The sequence below is a fragment of the Herpailurus yagouaroundi genome, unplaced genomic scaffold (genome assembly GCF_014898765.1).
Source record: "Herpailurus yagouaroundi ecotype Mexico unplaced genomic scaffold, PumYag 140, whole genome shotgun sequence".
NCBI lineage: Eukaryota > Metazoa > Chordata > Mammalia > Carnivora > Felidae > Herpailurus > Herpailurus yagouaroundi.
In genome coordinates, this window is record NW_024412395.1 from 15571499 (window position 1) to 15591003 (window position 19505).

Genomic DNA, 19505 nt, shown 5'->3' on the forward strand with positions numbered 1-19505 from the left:
ATAAGGGCAGAACCACTTTTCAATGGACCACCTTGAAAAGGATGAATTTTTAAAAGACTATATGTAGCTATAAAAGGATAAGTAGAATTTTAATTTCTTCCAAAAGTGATCTATTTTAAAAACAGGTATTGGAGTACCTGCGAGGCTCAGTCATTTCCAAGTCCATCTCTTGATTTCGGCTCAGGTCATAATCTCTCAGTTTATGTGTTAGAGCCCTGTGTTGGCCTCTGCACTGACAGTGCATATAGCCTGCTTGGGATTCTCTCTCTCCCTCTCTCCTTGTCCTTCCCTGGCTCATGCATGTGTGCACTCTCTCAAAATAAACAAACAATAACAACAACAAAAAAAATAGGTTATCATACCTGCCTGTATCCTAAGTATTCTTAATTACTGGGCCAAAACCGTGGTAGGATCAGAAACACCATTGCCACAAATCTTTTTCAATCCAGATAACTTTATTCAACAAATATTTGAGCACTTGCCACATGCCAAGAATGTATTTCATAACACTATCACAAAGTTCACTTTTATTTGTAGACTAAAATGCTTTACCAGTCTTTAAAACCAGTTCGGGTACTTTCTAATTCATAAAAATCCAATTATGTCACTGGCAAGTTTCTTTCAGTATGAGATCTGCAAATAGGTACATAAATTTAGCCAATTTGGAGAGACAGTGCCAAAATGTGCAAGAGCTTAAACACGCCTAGACTGGGACAGCTTAATGTCCCAATGGTTGTTCTACATACAGAGAGGTCTCTTTCTTTCCGTTCTCTTTTTAAAGAGTTCATTTCCTCATAACATCCAATTCAGTCTCCAACAGACTTGCTGAGTTTTAGGCTCTTGTTATTAACTGAGCACTTCAGCCTGGTAACTAAGGACATCATGCATGACTTGGTAGACGTATTTAAGGTCATTTGATACCTCCCTCTCATGAGCAGCATCTAGCACGAAAAGGTATCACCTCTCTCAATTAAATGGGTCACAGAGGCTAAGCAATATTGCCAAATAAATTTTGTGAATATTTAATAAACAATATGCTATTTGGTATAAATATAACAGAAAAAGAATCATTAAAAGTCCTATTCTGTCCCGAACTACTTACGTGGTCTTTGCCAAGTCACTTACAATGGTAAAATGTGATTTGGACTAGACCAAACTCTGAAAATTCCACGCTACTGACGTTAGTTGTTTGCATATGTGATCTCAACCTTAACTGCATCCATTTTTAAGTTTTTCAGTCCATGTGTGAGGACAGCACACATCCTCCAATACTTTTATCCACTATTTCCAATTTGCTTACAGCCACAACACATTCACCCCTCCCCACAATCACTAATTGTTACTCAGGCCCTTTCTTCCATACCTAAAATATTTTCCCTACCTACTCTATCTACCAAAATCTTCCTCATCATTCAAGGTCTTGGGAAAGAGAAACCAGTCTATTCTAACAGAACTGCTCTGTAGTCACCTGGTAAAGGTACGTGATATCCCAACTAAGCATTATTGCACCAAAACATACATCTCATATTTTCTTATTGCCCCACCCTCTGAACAGTGGATTCTTAAGAATTTGTTTGTGAAAGACACCATGTACTCTCAATAAAATAAAGGATGTACTCCCAACTCCAGTATCAACTTTCTAATAAGCCTGCAAGAAAGATTAACAGTCCACTGTACCAATGATTCTTGTTCATTGAAAATGGAGGAAATTTTAAGTCATCTTCTCTAAACTGTCTCAGAATGGGATTTGGATCAGAGGGAATCAAAACTGATCAACAAAAGCCACAGCGAGAAATTAGTAGGGTTTCTAGTGCTGATGTTCAATGGCACAAAACATTTCAAGGCATTTCAATTAGCATTGTACAATGCTCAGATTTAGAGTGTACAATCATTTACACTACGGAGATCTAAAAATTACAAAAAACCTAGTTAAAGAACTACTGAAGATTCACTTCAGAAAATTTATGATCATTTAATTAATCCTCCACTGTTTTACATAGAATTATCACAGTTTAAGATAAAAACTAGTGGAAAAGAAAAGTGTAATTATTGTTTTACTTTATTGATAAATCTGGATATTTTTAAAGGACCAAAAATTGTGTACACAAGCAATTCAAAGCTTTCATTTCAAAATGAAAAATGGATTTTATTCATGCATCTAGCCATCTATCAAACACATTTACTGAACTACTACTATGTGCCAGGTAGTATGTAAGGCACTAGAAATACCAAATGAATATGACTGATCCTATTGTGTAATTACTTTCTTCAACTATTGTTGGATGTAACATTTTTCATTATTTTGAGTAAGAATTTTAGGCACACATAAAAGACTAATTTTAAACCATAGACACACGTTGTAACATAACTTAGTTACAGAGTTGTAACTCTGTACTTAGCAGAGTTTTTTCCCTCAAAACAACCACCACAACCACCATCATCTATGCGAAGAAGAATTCTGAGCTTCATAAGACATTTTTGAAACCTCACTCCTCTGTGAATGAGTTCACTACACTAGCTTTTGAGCTCAGAACAGAATGTTTTATTCATCATCAAGCACAGTGACTGAATCATGGTATATACTCAAGAAATACCTCTGGGATTGAAGGCCCAAAACTTGATGCCTTCATACGACATGGGCAGTATAAACGAGTTGTAGTGTTTGAATAATAGTGAAACCATTTCAATTCAGCACCTTAGTTTTAGTGTAATGTATAAAAGTCACCAAAAGTGAGCGACCACTAGAAAGCAATAAGGATAAATCATTTGCAAAATCAAAATAACAAAACAAAACCTTCCTAATTTTTAATTTTCTCAGTTTTTTCTTTCAGATTTTTTTTCCAGTTGCCATTTTTTTCTAAGTCACGCATTCATCTCTATTTTTGTACCTTTTTTTTTTCTTTTTACTGCTGCTGCATACATGGGAGCAATGTTAATACAATTCTGAATTCGAATAGGTGTTACTGAATTTCAGCTTCCAACTTCTAAATACATCAGTTACACCGGGTTATGGCAAAGAAAATACCAGGAACAACCACAGATTTTAATTTATTTTTGTTAAGAGTCTATCAAGACCAAGCACATTGTAATGAAGGTTCTGGTATGCTGAAAAACAAATACTGAAGAGGGATGAGCAGTATTGAAGAGTCATCAACAGTGACTAGAAATCCCTTTTCACTCAAGTCTCCAGACCCTCCAGCAGATCTAAAATTCTTAAGATAAGCTTAGATATGATACGGACCTAATTACAAAAACAAAGTATTTATTTTCAGGATTTGCTGTGGAAAGTTCACCAGAACTTCTCGTTGACAACTCTGCTTGTGACCATGTATACTGGCTACGTGCTACTACAGTGAATATGTTCTACAGCACAGAGTAGAAGATTTTACTCCAAGAGTTTGTACATATTTGGTTTGCATGTATTTTAGGTAATACATTTAGGGACATTAAGCTATATTGGGAATCTAGGTGCTAACAGCTAAAGAGACTGCAGAGGGCTCTCAGAGGCACTCAGGCATGGTGCTGATGAATAAGATCTGGCAGTTAGAGGGGCAGAGGAGTCAAAGCAGTGCTGGTAGGAAAAGCGGAAATACATGGGACTTGATCACTGACAGATTAGTCCGATATTTAGTGGAACAACAACACTCTTTACAATACCACAAATACCTTTTGATACTACAAATAATTTCATCAATAATATTACAAAGTACTCTGGTACCATCTTTATGGTTATCTGAATGAAGGAGGTTTCTATTTATATAGATATATCTTCTAGGACTTCTCTGCAGAAATTAAGTAGAGAATAAAGAACATAATAGCTTGTTATCCCTATATATTATTATTTCTGAAGATATTTCTACAAATAACTGCAAGGACAGTTATATCCACTTGTTCAAGTAGCTTTGAAAGCAAACTATTGGTGGACTTGATAGACAACTGCTCTATCTGCTATCAAAAAGCAAGACAATCAGAAGAAGGTGGTTACTTGTAGTATATGCCATGTACTAATGTGTAAGGATCAGGCTGTAAAACCCAGCTTCCTGAAGAGTAGGCAAGTTAGATTTATTAACCGTCATCTATTTTTAGTTCTGTCCATTAATATTTCCCAATCGATCAAAGCCCTGCCTACTAAAAAGGAGACATTAGAAGACACCCTTACTAACACAAATAAACCAATTCTCACAACTCATAAAAACTGCACTGTTAATCCAGATACCACACCACCCTCATATGTAAATTAAGGTCTAGAAAGTTCAAGGAATTTATCTAAGATTACACAATATATCTTCTATGTTTTAACAATAACAACAAAAAATCAAAGTCGAAGGAGTTGTATCATCAATTTGTAGAACCAGAATAAAAATTTCAGTCACTGGCCTTAGTCTGGTGTTTTTCCAATGTACCACGCTCATGTAGCTGATATCAAATCAGTGTTACAGATGTGAATTCATCTTGGCCAGCCTCTACACATATACAACCAAACATGCTATAAACTGAAAAATGATATACAGTGATAGGACAGATGTAAAGAAATAAGACGTAAAGAAATAAGCTATCATAACATAGCTCAGTCCTATAAAAGCAATGCAAAGGGGATATCAGGAAACATAAGAAAGGTTTGAGTCTTCTTGTGTGCCTAAATACATGTAAGTTTAAAGAAAAATTCTTGACCTTCACATTTTTGTATCAAACCATTGACATCTTTATTTAAGTATGAGTGAGACTGTAATCTGTGGCTTTGTAAATGTGATTTGAGCTTACTCATTCACTCTTCAACAATACTAGGTGGAAAAGACATATTTAAAGCAATGCTAATGGATCAGGAAGATGAAATCTTTTGATGTTTACCATTTTAGCTCTGTATCAAAAGATCTTTGAAAAAGCAAACGAAAAATAGTGTATGTAGCAAACTCCTATTTGTGTTAACATAAGGGAGCTATACTCCTTTCTATATGCAGAAAATTGCAAGGACATAAAGACATTTCTAACTGTAATGAGAAAGTCAGAAAAGCTGCAGTGGAAAATAAATGTACTTTCACTATCTACTCTTTGGTGCTGTTTGAATAGTTTTTTTTACATGTTCATGGACTACTTTCTCAAGTAAAAAAAAAAAAATCTTTGATACTCATACTACTACTACTGGAGGGCAAACATTTTGTTCTTTACTCCCATATTCAAAGATTCATATAAAATGATTAATTTAAGTATCCAGCTTCACTGTAAATAAAACCTAAAGTTTACTCCCCAATTCTATCTTTATAGTAAATACAAACAACAAAGACACTTTAACTGCTCTTTAACTTTTAGACAGAAGTATACTAATCCTATGTGTTATTCTCATGGATAATGAAGTTTAAGTGTTCACTGACATTGATGCTGACGTTTTAAAAAGCCTATAAAACATTTTCCATTTTATTCTTCTATAAATAACTGGTAAAATTTCAAGTTCACAAGATATTTTCTGCCATACACATTAGAGAGATTTCAATGAATCCCACTATTCCAACAGAAACAGAAATCATATAAAATACAAAAACACAAAGTAGAATGACACTGCTCCTAAAAAAAAAAAAAAAACATTAGAAAAGGTAATTCAGTTTTAATTTATTTTATCACTTTTTCTTCATGATCCAGATATTTTAAAATGCAAAGAAAATTAACTTTCCATGATATGTCAGGGACTGGCACTAAAAAAATTTTCAGACTGCAAATGAGTTATACAAATGAAAATATCAAATGGAGATCCAGTTATCAAAATGAAAGCACTCAACATATTAAAATTTCACAATTATTTGTTCAGAGCACATAAAAAAGTCAGCTTGCTAACCAACTGTTGTGATTTTAAAGAACTATTGCAGAGGTTTGAAGAAAATAGATTAGTTAACTTATAAAGAGATTAAAGAGCTTGAAACAAGTATTAAAAAGAAATCTGTGCCTTTATTAGAATGGTGTTAGGCTTTAAATATACCAATTTTGGTAATCAAATTATTCATTTTTAATAAGAAATGACACTACAGAACTGCATTACTGGTCCAACAATCTTGTCTTTACTTTTCCTTTAAAGCAAGAAACAGAATTCAAGTAATCAGAAAGCACTAGCAGGCATCAGTTAATCCAAGATACTAGCTTCGTAGTTCCAAAAGCACTTGCAAAGAAAACCACTGTGGGGGTACAGGGGGGTGGAAGCCATTTGTAATAACTGGAATCCCATGAGTGTGTGTGTGCGCCAAGTCTCATGAGGCTTTTTTAATTTATCCTTTACTTGGTCACTTGTTTTTCCTCAAATACTAGTTTTTCTTTGACTTTTTTTTCCTCAAAGTATAAAAAGTATGAAATATAAACAAGCTCTTGCATTGCACACTTAGAAGTGCACAACTCAAGCATTATAGAGCTATCTACATACCGATAAATCCCATCGAATCTTGGATAATTCAATAATATACAAAATATCAGGGCACAGAAAGAACTAAAACCCACTTCTTTTTGTTACACATAAGATTCAAATATTCAGTCTAAAGAAAAACACATAATCATTTTGGGTCTCCTCTACATTCGCATGTTGATATACTTATTAAAATATCCTGTATAATTATGTTTGGTCTTCTTACTCCAAGTCAGGTTTAAAACCTCAAAACCAGCCATCCAGACAAAACAGGTAATCAGAAAGATTATTTCTTCCCCACCTCCCTAACCCCAATAATTATGAAATCAATTTTACGACATGACTCCAAACACTGGATTGTGACGACAAATGCTAGGTCCAATTTCTTCGTAATCCTTTTTGGTGTGGCACACTTGGTAGAACTCAGGCTGAAAACAAAAACATGTATTTTACAAAGGTCAAAAACGTACCACCTTTCAATATGCTTAAAAGAGATCTGTGTGGTGCCTTGTGGTTAAGTGTCTGACTTTGGCTCAGGTCATGATCTCGCTGTCCGTGAGTTCAAGTCCTGTGTCAGGCTCTGTGCTGACAGCCTGGAGCCTGTTTCAGATTCTGGGTCTCCCTCTCTCTCTGCCCCTCCCTGCCCATGCTCACGCTCTCTCTCAAAAATAAACATTGAAAAAAATTTTTTTAATAAAATAGACTTGTTAAATCTAAAATTTTTATTAGCCCACCTCCATATGTGAACAAAGCTTAAAATTTCTAGCAACTGTGACAACATCAGTTGTAATTCTTTATCAGAAATGAAAAGTAGCATTTAACAACACATGTCCTAACACACATCTCCCCCTACCTTAGCATGATTTTGAAATTCTGAAGACTGGAAGGTGGATTCTCAAAAGCCCAGACTATTCTGCTGAGGCTTCCCCCCATTGTAATCTAAAAGAGCAGCATTAAATCTAAAATATAGGTAAACTCCTAGTAGTCATATACAAAAACTTCTAGATCAACTTGCTTTCCTTACTCAAGGTATGGACAGAGTCTCTCTCTCTCTCTCTCTCTCTCTCTCTCTGTTAACTCCTTTCTCAGAGGGCACACTTACAAACTCAAATAGGTTATATGGCACAAATGAAGATGACTAAAATTAAGGAATAATATGTACCTCTTCATTTTAAATGGTTTTAAAAATCCAAGCATGTATGATATTCAGTAATTCAGATTAAAGCTTCTTCATTTTATTTAATACTCTGTGCTACAGGATAAAGCACCAATATTTAATAGACTAATGATGTTAAATTATCTTTTGAAGGGATTTTAAGATGTTTTGGTTTGGGGAGAGAGCTCTTAGAACAATTCCTTCCACTAAGTTTTGAACATCATATTTCCTATGCAATGATCTTAATGCTTTTAAATATCTACACAGAAAAAACAATGACCTTCTGATATCTGTATTATCACAAGGTTAAAAGAATTTTCCCTACAGATAAATTTTAACACCATAAATGCTCATTCTAAAAAAATGTCTAGCGAGCAAAAAATAAAATCCAAAGGACTTCTACTTTTTAAAATACTATATATATATATATATATACACACACACACCCACACATATATATGTGATATATGTATGTGTGTGTGTGTGTGTGTGTGTGTGTGTGTGTATATATATATATATATATATATAGTATGTCTATATAGAGAGAGACATCCGATTTTAAAACCTGCTCATGCAATATACAAATACAATTTAAAGAAATTTCCTTTGTTCTTCTGAACCGTGTAAGTATGGGGGTGCTTGTGTGGCACAGTCGGTTAAGCATCCGACTCTTGATACCGGCTCATGGTCTGTGAGATGGAGACCTGTGTCCAGCCCTGCGCTGACAGCAGGGAGGCTATGTGGGATTCTCTCTCTCTCCTTCTCTGCCTGTCTGCCCCTCCACTTGCACACACACTCTCAATCTCTCAAAATAAATAATAAACGTTAGAAAATATTTTTAATTATGTCAGTACTGGTGAATTCTCCCATCTGAAAAATCACATTTTAAATGTAAGCTTTATCTCACCGTGGAAGCCAGCATCGATCCTCCAAACCAAACTGCGTATCGCTGCATGTGGTGTGTAATGACTTGTACATCAATAGGTTTTGGCTAAAAATGAAACAGCAAGAGCAGTTCGAGAAATAAATTCAAGTAACGATTTCTGTATTATATAACTTTAAATGTATATAGACTAAAATATAATGTTTCAGATACTCAAAAATAATAAAACTCTAAGAGGACGCACATAAAGCAAAACAGAACACGACAGAAACAAATTAAGCTAATTTTTAAAAGACAAAAAAAACAAGCACTCTGAAGTGGCGAAAGCGACTAACCCAATTGTGAACACAGTATTATGACCGTGCCTTCTGGCTTAAGATAAAAATTAACTGTTGAATTCCAGTTAATATATTTCTCACAATAGTATGGATTAATAATTCTGAAAGTACTATATACATATTCCAGATTCGAGCAAAAACATAAATATACTGTAGATAATGGAAGCCAAGATTCTCACTGTCAGAAAACACAACATTACAAATATGGAAGAGAAGAAGTCTAGATTGAACTTCTGGTATTCTGGAACTGGCAGTATCGGTATGCATTCAGAGTTTTAAATTTATACACATACAAAACTAGATATAGATTGTGTGTGTGTGCGCGCGTGCAAGCAAGCAAACGCACGCACGTACACACAAACACATCCTAGTTCTGTACACCAAGGCCTGAAGAGGTGACCCTCAGTAACAATAAACATAACTAGTATCCACAACTTGGTTGCTTAATAGCATTTTGCACCAAAAGGAACAGAAAGGAAGAGAAGATCCTGAATTATTCTGCTGTGTCAAGGAGTAACAAATACTAGAGATGCATCAAAAGGACAAAAAGCCATCTTTAAGGGCTCCTACTGGCCAAATCTGAGAAATCTGAGCATCAAAATTAAAGATATTAATAGTAATAATGATATGTTGATATTATATCACAATGATATTAAATTATATGATAATATGAGAAATCAGGTTTTCACAGAGGTATTACTGAATGAATGAATGAATGAATGAGAAGGAAAACTCTTCCTTACAGTAAAATGAGACTTAAAAAACACAGATGGAATGACTGGAATGTACAGAATACCAGTTGGCAACTACCACAACGATAACTATTTCAGAAAAGAAAAATGGATGTTAAAACCAGGGCTGAAAGTTTGATAAAAACCAGGATAGCTGCATAGTCTGAAACTATCTTTCCATAATATTCTTATTAAATATAAAGAAAAATAACTTCACAGAGAAACCTAACAAACACAACTTTATTAACCAACTGATCAAAATTAACATCTGGGACAAATTATACCATGTGTTCAGTGATACAATGCACTAAAAAGGATACAACATCATTTCTGTGGTATTACTGCCAAAAGTACCTGATATGAACCTAACTTATCATGAGGAAATATCCCCAATTGACAATCCCAAATTGAGAAACATCCTGCAAAATAAATGGCCTGTATTCTTCAAAAACGTTAAGGTTAAAAAAGACAAATAAGACTGAGTACTTGTTCCAGATTGAAAGGACATAATAATTATTTCAAACAGGTGATTCTGGATTGGGTTCTAGACCAGAAGTTTTTTCTTTTGCTATAAAGGACAATAATGGAAGAACTGTTGAAACCTGAATCGGGTCTATAACTAAATTATATATTATATCAAGCTTACTTGTGTGATTTTTACAATTGTAATGTATTGTTTGGGGACATACACTAAAACATTTAGGGGTAATGGACCATTATATTTCCAACTCACTCTCAATTCAGAAAAATGTGTGTATATATGCATATGTACATATATTTATAGGTATAGAATAAAGCAAATATAAAATGCTAACATTTGGGGAATCTAGGTGAACGATTTATCAGAATTTCTTCCACTAAGTTTTGTAACTTTTCTCTAAGTATGAAATTATTTCAAAATAAAAAATTTACAAACTTACAGGTCATAAAAAATGGCATATTTTGTTGCTGTTAAAACTATTTTAGTTGCCATTAAAAATTACAGATTGAAAGGGAATAAAGCCAGATTTAGATATAGATATATAAAAATGTTATGAAAATCCATAAAAATATCATATAAAAGAAAAAGAGAGGCAGAGTCCTCCGGTAAACATTATTTTTCCTGTATCATTAATGTCAATACAGTTGACATCACTGAGGGGAAAAAATCTCTCATTTCTTATTTTGAAATGTACGAGCAACCTAAAAATGTTACATTTTTACTTTATTAAAATACTACACTCAAAAATAGCATTTCTACTTTCATTTCATGTCTCTATGAGTCATTACAAACTAAACAACTACTTAAACATATTTTATTCTGCAGTCCAAGGGACAGGTCTAAGATAACCAAAATTTAGGGGGTGAAAACAGCTGCCATGTAATTTCTAAACAAGCAGCAAACTCTAGAGGATTGTGTTTTACTTTTAAGTAATTTTAAATGATTAGTAGTCTCAGATGAAGCCCTCATTCTTAATAATTTTCCAAGTTGAATAAAATGTATTTTTATTTAGCAACATATCCTCTAAATCAATGTTTTGTATCAACAGTCTACAATGAATAAGGATGAAACATAACATTTACTGAAAATCTGTCTCATAAATATAGAAAGCCGACATCTGAAAATTTAAAATTAATTTTGATTTTGACAGTGAACCCAAAATCCAGGACATGCAAAAGAAAAGTTATTTGTGCTGAACCACCAGTGTGATTTCACACTATGAGCTGCTATGGGGGATAGGGGTGGGTAGGGTCAGTCTGTATAAGCAGGCTTGACCCCACAACATCAGCTTCTCTCTCATCTCAGCTTTATTGTACTACTATTGGAGAATTTAAAATTGTGTAGATTCCCTAAGGAATATTATCTCTGGAGTATGCAAGATATCTGTTTTATATAATACGTTATCCGTGAGAGAGGCATGAAAAAATGTTGCTTACACGGACTAAGAATACTTTCCAGAAATGTAGGTGATATCCTAGAGGAATCAAATGACCAAGAATATCATGGACATGAATGTGTATTATTAACCACTTTCCATTAGAATGCCTGATAGAGGCCTCTTATTTTCCTAAATTAAAGCAAAAATTGGCAGACATTTCCCATCACCATTATAAGAATCAAGAAAGCCCCTACCCTCCCACCAATAACTGAGAAAACCAACCTTCAATCTGCCACCACTCAATTCCTCACTTAGTTTCAGCCTGGCATCTACAGTTCTTTTCAAATCTCTTTGCAAGCGACGTCCAAAGTCCCTGAACATGGTTGAACCTCCAGAGAGGACAATATTCTACATTGGTGGAGAAAAATATATAAGTATTGACTTTTATTTAAAAGGAAAAAGAACATTTTTAAAGACATAAGAAACAATACTAAAATCCTATCAGAGCCTTTTGAAGACAGGTTTTTTAATTTAATATTCAAGAACAGACCAGAAATTTAAGAAGTTTTTAAAAGTATGGCATTGAACAGTAATTTTGCTGTAAATACTGACCTTGTAGAGAGGACGTCTGACATCAATAGGGCAATTCTGAATTACTTCATCTACAACTTCTGAGATAGGTTGAGTAAAGTCTGGATTAGCAAACTGAAAAGTAAAGGTGGATATACAATAGAGATTAGGTTAGTACTGACTTAAATATCACAATAAAAAAGCATGTTTTCAGTTCAAAAACAAAAGAATTTTTATAAATCATAAATTCTGGTCTCTAATTCAAAATTAAAGACACTGAAATCAGAGATTTCAGAAGTCAAATTGTAATAATGATGATATATACCATTTCACAACCATCAGAATGGTAAAAATGTAAAGCTGCACATACACTATGAACTGATAAAAATCTGTGGACACGCACATGAGCAGAGCTGCAAAAATCTGAATTGAATGACACATTTATAGTTGAAGGCAAACAAGAAAATGCTCAGTCTCCTCATTTCACCTTTTATACTATAAGTGGCCTTTTCACGATATATGTAGTGTCACAGTTTCCACATTTTTGTGGGTGATTTTGCTGTTTAAAAGGGTCTCCGACCACAGTAGTGCCAAAGTGCTATCTACTATTTCTAAGCTTGAGAAGGCTGTGATGTGTGTTATGGAGAAAATACAGTGTTGGTAAGCTTCATTCAAGCATGAGTTACAGGGCTGTTGGCCTTGGGCTCAATGCTAATGATGGAAAATATATACTTGTGTGCCTTTAAACAGAAACACAAATAAAACAAGGTTATATGTTCAGTTGACAAAAAATGTAACCTAAAGCTCACAGGACCTAACCCTGTATTTCCCCTACGAACAATGATTTTTAGTTTTCACTAATTCGATGTTCACAGCAACTTTATAGAGCATCTACTGTGAATAATGAGAATAAACTGTGTATTTATATGACGATATACCACAAACTATTTCCAAATAGCTGACACTCAAAAGCAAAACTCAATTTTTAAGAAGCTAACTTCAAAAAAATTTGAATGATTACATATATGTAAATCTTTTAAAAATGTTTATTTTTGGGGTGCCCGAGTGGCTCAGTCAGTTGAGCAACCAACTTCAGCTCAGGTCATGATCTCACAGTTCCTGAGTTCGAGCCCCACATTGGGCTCTGGATTGAGAGCACAGAGCCTGCTTGGGATTCTCTCTCTCCCCATCTCTCTGCCCCTCCCCTGCTCATGCTCTCTCTCTCAAAAATAAACATAAAAAAATTTTTCTTTTAAATATATGTTTTTGTGAATACATGCACAGTTAAAAAACATGAACTGGATATACACTAAATTTATGACAACCACCCTCAGGAGAAAAAGCAAGGATGGAAACCAAACAGAGAAAGGAAAAGGTCTGAGGAAGGGAAGGTACTCTTTTTGTAATACTTTATTTCTTAAAATCTCAGTATGATAAATATTAGTATTAGTATGTATTTATTTGGAATGGAAGGTACATGTATTAGGCAACACTTTTCAAAATTATTTTAACAGATTAGTTACATTGGTAGGTTTGAGATGGAAAGCAGCCTAACAATTTAAATCATCATGGAAATAAGAAGGAGATTGAAAATAGTAAATTTTTAAAAACTTAATTTTTATATACAGCAGGCCTCATACAAGGAGAAATAGTACTAGGGAAGGCTTTCTTCCCCATCATGTATTTTTATATGCATGCCTGTGGCCCTCCAAAACATGCTGTATGTATATTTCTAGATTTCCTCAGAGGAACTACAAAACATAACAGTTTTTATTTTTTTTTTTTAAGATTTTGAGAGAAAGAGAAAACGGGAGAAGGCTGGAAGAAGGGAGGGGGAGAAGGCAGAGGGACAGAGGGGAGAGGGGGAGGGAAGGGGAGGGAGGATCTTAAGCAGTCTCTATGTTCAGCACTGAGCTACATGCGGGCCTCAGTCTCATGATCTTGGGATCATTACCTAAGCCAAAATCAAGAGATGGATGCTCAACTATCTGAACCACCCTAGCACCCATAAAATAGTTTTTGAATACTAGATCTCAGAATTCAACTTGTATTTTGAAACAAAGACCTCATTTTACTAAAACTTTTCAAAAATATATGTATGTGGCCATTCTTTAAAATTGGAGAGGAAATGCTAGATGCAGTTTTTCCTAGTTAAAAATAAAAGGTCAAAAGTTAGCCTAATTTGTCAAAATAAACAAGTATATTTCACTAAAATGAATAAAATTTAAAGTACTGTCCAGAAAATGAGTCGCCAACCACGTTTCTTGGCCTCTCATTTTTCACATTAGGTTGTCTAATGGGAGAGACAACATTCCTTTGTTCAATAAACTGATTCTAGAACTTGACTGATAACTCTCATGCATTTGTCAATTTTTTCCAGTTTTTAAATTTAGTTTTAAGTTATTGAGAGTTTGGGCATATAATGAAAAGAGATTTAACGTTACTTAAATGATGAAGCATAATGATACAAAATATTTTAATTTAGATAAAGTAAAATATCACAGGCAAAGATTCTACTGACTTCTATTATCATAGTAAAAAAACAAATGTTAGTCAACATCTATCTATTTAAAGCATACCCTAACAGGGGTATAGAATTCCTAGGAATAATGAATAGCTACAAGTGGGTAGAGAAATGGGACTCATACTGAGGCTTGAAAACCCAAACTACAGACTATTTGTTCCATCTGTTAGAGGTAATCCATATTGCATCCTGTGGGAAAATGGGAGAATATAACTCCACTCAGCTGGCTCTGTATGCCATTTACAGTCAATCTTAGTTTATGGGCAAGGAATGGCTCAGTTCACAATTAACTGGAATGAGTAACAGAACTAGAATCCTGAAAATTTCATTTTGTGATGTGTATAACCACTCTCTAAGCTTTAGACTATGAAATCTCTAAGGAAACTTCAATTCTCAAAACACGCTTTTATGATCCCATAATGATACCTTCAACCTGAGAACCTGTCATGAGATTTAATCCTCAAAATGTGGAGAACATTAACAATCCGATAGAAAATATGGTCTATGGGGCGCCTGGGTGGCTCAGTCGGTTAAGCGGCCGACTTCGGCTCAGGTCATGATCTCGCGGTACGTGAGTTTGAGCCCCGCGTCAGGCTCTGTGCTGACAGCTCAGAGCCTGGAGCCTGTTTCAGATTCTGTGTCTCCCTCTCCTGACCCTCCCCGTTCATGCTCTGTTTCTCTCGGTCTCAAAAATAAATAAACATTAAAAAAAAAAAATTAAAAAAAAAAAGAAAAAGAAAATATGGTCTATAATAGCTCATCAATTTACTTAAAAATTCTATACATTGTCTTTTGTTAGCCATACTCCTTAGTACTTACCTAAACAATACACACACACACACAAAGGAGCACGCACTCAAGAGATTAACCTTCCCGTAATTCTTTCCCAAACCTTTAAGACAGTTCACCTGCTATAACAAGATCAGAAAAAGGCAGGGATGGGGTCATTCATTCCTGTGCCATGCCCTTCTCATAGCAATTTTTAATCAGGAACATACAAAAGATAGAATTTATACAACCTTTCAATATTCACATACCCTGGACTCACCCAGATATTCTGATTTAGAAAGAAATGAAGTCTGATTTGAATACATCTTTACAAAAAGCTTGGGGACTATTGTGCTTTATAGAATCCCAGGAGAGAATGTGTAGAATGTATCGAGTGAAGCAGCAAGTAATGAATACTTAGTAATAAATAAATGAAGGAAAAGAGTTAAGAATTAACAATAAATTGTTGCAGGTTATTTAATACTTTAATACTAACAGGCTCAACCTAGGGTCCCTACTAAGCATATTTTTAGGCCTTTGCTTTCCCTTTCAACAAAAGGATTAGTCCTGCCTCTGTTTTCTGATCGTGTCTTAATACTACTACAAGTGGCTAACAAGAGGAGTATCTTTTCTCTCTTCTGAGAAATTTACAGAAAATACACTCAAAGTAGACAAAGCAGTCAAAATAGCTTTGTCAAAAAAATTTAATTTCCTTTAAAAAAAAAAAATCAAAGTGCCAAACCCGTTCCTTCTAAAAACAGCTCAGGTATTTGTGAAGAATTCAGCAATTCGAAAAATAAATATCCTTACTCTTTCATACAGTTTATCATCAGTGTTCAAATTCAGGTACCTACACTTTTATCTAGCCAAAACAAAAACCAGAGTGAATTCTTCAGATGACAAGAGGAAATGTGACACAGAAAAATCTAGAACTACAGAAGACAGAATCTTAAAATTCACTTTGGAAGTGACACAGTTCATATGATACCAAAAAAAAGGGGGGGGGTCTATTCTGGAAAAACATGATGAACTGTACACACATATCTTCTTCTCTCTACTAAAAGCACTAATAAAGAAAATTTATCAAAAAGGCATAATCCCAAATGTATGTAGAGAAGAGAACAGGAAGAAACAGCAACAAAATTTGGCAAACTAGAATCTGGAAGGCAGATGGACAAGACCATGCATTCCCTCCAAAACACTTAGTAAGTCATCAGTAGGGAAAGCCAAGAATAGGGCTGTTTCTATCACCCCCCCTCCAAAGAACTGGCTGTATGTGTTAGCACTGAAATGGAAGGGCTGTCTAAAACCTTACAACACCCAAATACTAGTCTGACCACAATGCCTTATCCTTCAGGGGCTCACCCATTTGCTCCCAATTTACAGTTATCTGCAATTCATCATGATCTCCAATCCTTGGCCATACCCCTCATTATCCCTAAGTAAGTCAGACCTTTTGGATTCAGGCTCTTACACTCCACAAAACTCTGACCTCTGCCTTGTCAAAACACTTTGTTCCTTTTCCACAACTGCCTGGGAGGGAAAACACTGCTCTATGACTCAAAGTTCTGAGTCTCTAACTTTTGTAGTGCCACCCCCCTACTATTAATATAGTCACCCTCTCAATTCTTCTCACTAACGATTATACAAGTTACTGTTCTCTCCCAGCCCTCAACTTTATGTCCATTCCCTTCTCCCAACACAATAGCTTGACTCCCCTTCATGAAAAATTAAACTATGCACTGTGACAATGAACTTCCTAAGCTACCTGCCTACTCCTCTATCCAGTCTTCCCAGCTTCACATTTTCCTGTACCCATACATAACTTTACCTCTACCACTGGGGTAATCCCTCTTAAAGACAAAACAACCTCAGCCTTATTCTTGCAACTGGGTTCTTCTCAGTCCCTCCTTCATCTGGAAAACTGTAATAAACTAACCTGTTTCCAACACCTCTGTTCTAATTCATCCCACACAGTGCAGCCAGAGTGACCTTTCTAACACTGTTCATAAATCTGTGTCATTTGCACTGAAGATTTCTGCACAACTCCAGAATCCAGTAAACTCCATTCTGTAGCATATTAATCCCTCATGAACACCCATCTGGACCCATCTCCTGACTCCCTTCCTTTATACTTCTATTATCTAGCTCTCTCCTCTCCCAGACTTCTACCCAATCTATCCCCTTTGCCAGAAACATACTCCCCTAACATACCTGCCTGACAAATACCTATTCATCCTTGAAGTCTCAGTTCAACTGTTACCTCATCTAAGAAGTTTCCGTAGTTCTCCCAAGCAGACTTAGATGTTCTTTGTTCCTATCCCCTACCCAGATCCATGCATTTATTAAAGCAACTTTACCTGTTTAGCTTTTCATCTCCCTTATTCTCTGAGTTCAGTAAAACCAATATAAAATAATTTTTCATCTTTGAATATTCCGTACTTAAACTGAGACCATGAAAACTGTATTCACTTACTATTTGCTAAGAGAATAAACAATATTCAAAAACAACTGTTCTTAATGTCAAATACGCACAAAAAACATATAATGTAATTCTATTAAGTTTTTTATAGAGGCGCCTGGGTGGCTCAGTCGGTTAAGCATCCGACTTCGGCTCAAGTCACGATCTCACAGTTCTTGAGTTCGAGCCCCATGTCAGGCTCTGTGCTCATGTGACAGCTCAGAGCCTGGAGCCTGCTTCAGATTTTGTGTGTGTGTGTCTCTCTCTCTCTACCCTTCCCCTGCTCATGCTCTGTCTCTCTCTCTCAAAAATAAATTAAAAAAAATTGTTTTAAATAAGTTTCTCATACTAAGTTATTAGAAGAGTTTTTCATTATTAAAAACACACTATTTCATTAATTTAATAAAACCTGTACATTACTAACATTTCATAGAGATAGAAAACTACTTTGTTAATAATAATTTGTTACGATACTTAAAGGTTCTTTGTCTAACGGCCACTTTATATGAGGGCAGTGGCAGTTCTAGAACTTATCCCCAAATATTTTATTTAAATGATCATAAATTTTAAGGGCTCTCGTCTTTGCATGACCCCACATACGCCAAATTTTAAAAAGACAAGTTTCAGTTTTCTAAATGCATGAAAACCGTAACTTGTTTAGCCTATTTCAACATAGGCAATTTTTCCTCTTGAAAATGATTATACAAAAGAAAGTTCCTGAGATTAACTCTTTCCTGAATATCTTATAGTTCATTGATAATTTCTGCCAAATTTTTCAAAACAATTCCATCTAAAAAAAAACAAAAAAAAAAACAAAAAAAAACTTACCTCTGGATGAAAAAAGATTTCAGGTCCCAAGAATCTCTCATAACCAACATCAATAGAAAATTCTTTTTTTGAGATAGCATTGATTCCAGTATATTGCTTAATCCACTTTGATCCATCTGTGTCATACTTGTTAAATTCTTTTACTAAATCTGGGCAGACATAACTATAGCGCTCCTAGAAAAACAAAGAATTGAGTAATTATTTCCTCATTTTAGTAACAGTAAAAAAAGATGGCATATTTTCAGTAAACAAGAATCAAATGAACAAATACCGTCAGAAAATAAAGAAATTAAGCTGAGGAAAATTTTATGTTACGGTATTATCTGATGTCTAGTACAAATAAAAAGCTCATCTCTCATCTCCTACACATAACTCCTGGCTTCATATATAAATTGAGTAAGATCTGACCAACTAAAGAGACAATCTCTATTATTTTAATGTTATTTCATGAAAATATTCATTTCTGTCATTCAACATTTTATACTACTTCAGTAATTAGTGGAGTTTACATTCTAGAGAGAAGAAAACATAAAATACATAACCAGAGAATAAATAATAGTTGAAATAACCACACAAATTAATATAGATACTTAATCCTTAATACCTATCTGAAACAAAACTGAATATGGTCTAAGCAAATGAGCAAAAGACAAATGACTGAAAATAAAAACTATTCTTTTTTACTATATCACCTACAATGCTAAATTGTTGCATATCTGATTATATGTCCTAAGTAAAAGTTTTTATCAAAACTGCAATTCAAAAATATTATGGGTTATAACATTCTGTTTGCAACTTATGGGTTCCTGAATCCAAGTCTCAGGGTTTTTTTGTTTTTGCTTTTGTTTTGTTTTGTTTTTTAAGAAAAATACACAGGGGTGCCTTGGGTGGCTCAGTCAGTTAAGTATCCGACTCTTGATTTCAGCTCAGGTCATGATCTCACAGATCCTGAGTTTGAGCCCCACATCAGGCTCTGTGCTGACAGCACGGAACCTGGTTGGGAGA

General features: G+C 34.7%; 1 protein-coding gene across 1 annotated transcript in view; it reads right to left on the bottom strand.

Annotated features, from left to right (window-relative positions):
- Positions 1–5584: 5584 nt before the first annotated feature.
- ACTR3 (actin related protein 3) overlaps positions 5585–19505 on the bottom strand; it is a 66061-nt gene continuing 52140 nt past the window's right edge. Inside the window, exons 8-12 of the mRNA XM_040474888.1 lie at positions 18501–18674; positions 11962–12054; positions 11632–11757; positions 8446–8529; positions 5585–6810 (exon numbers count right to left, since the gene is read on the bottom strand). Of these exons, the coding sequence (XP_040330822.1) occupies positions 6715–6810; positions 8446–8529; positions 11632–11757; positions 11962–12054; positions 18501–18674 (573 nt within the window). The 3' untranslated portion in view covers positions 5585–6714. The remainder of the gene's footprint in view (positions 6811–8445; positions 8530–11631; positions 11758–11961; positions 12055–18500; positions 18675–19505) is intronic.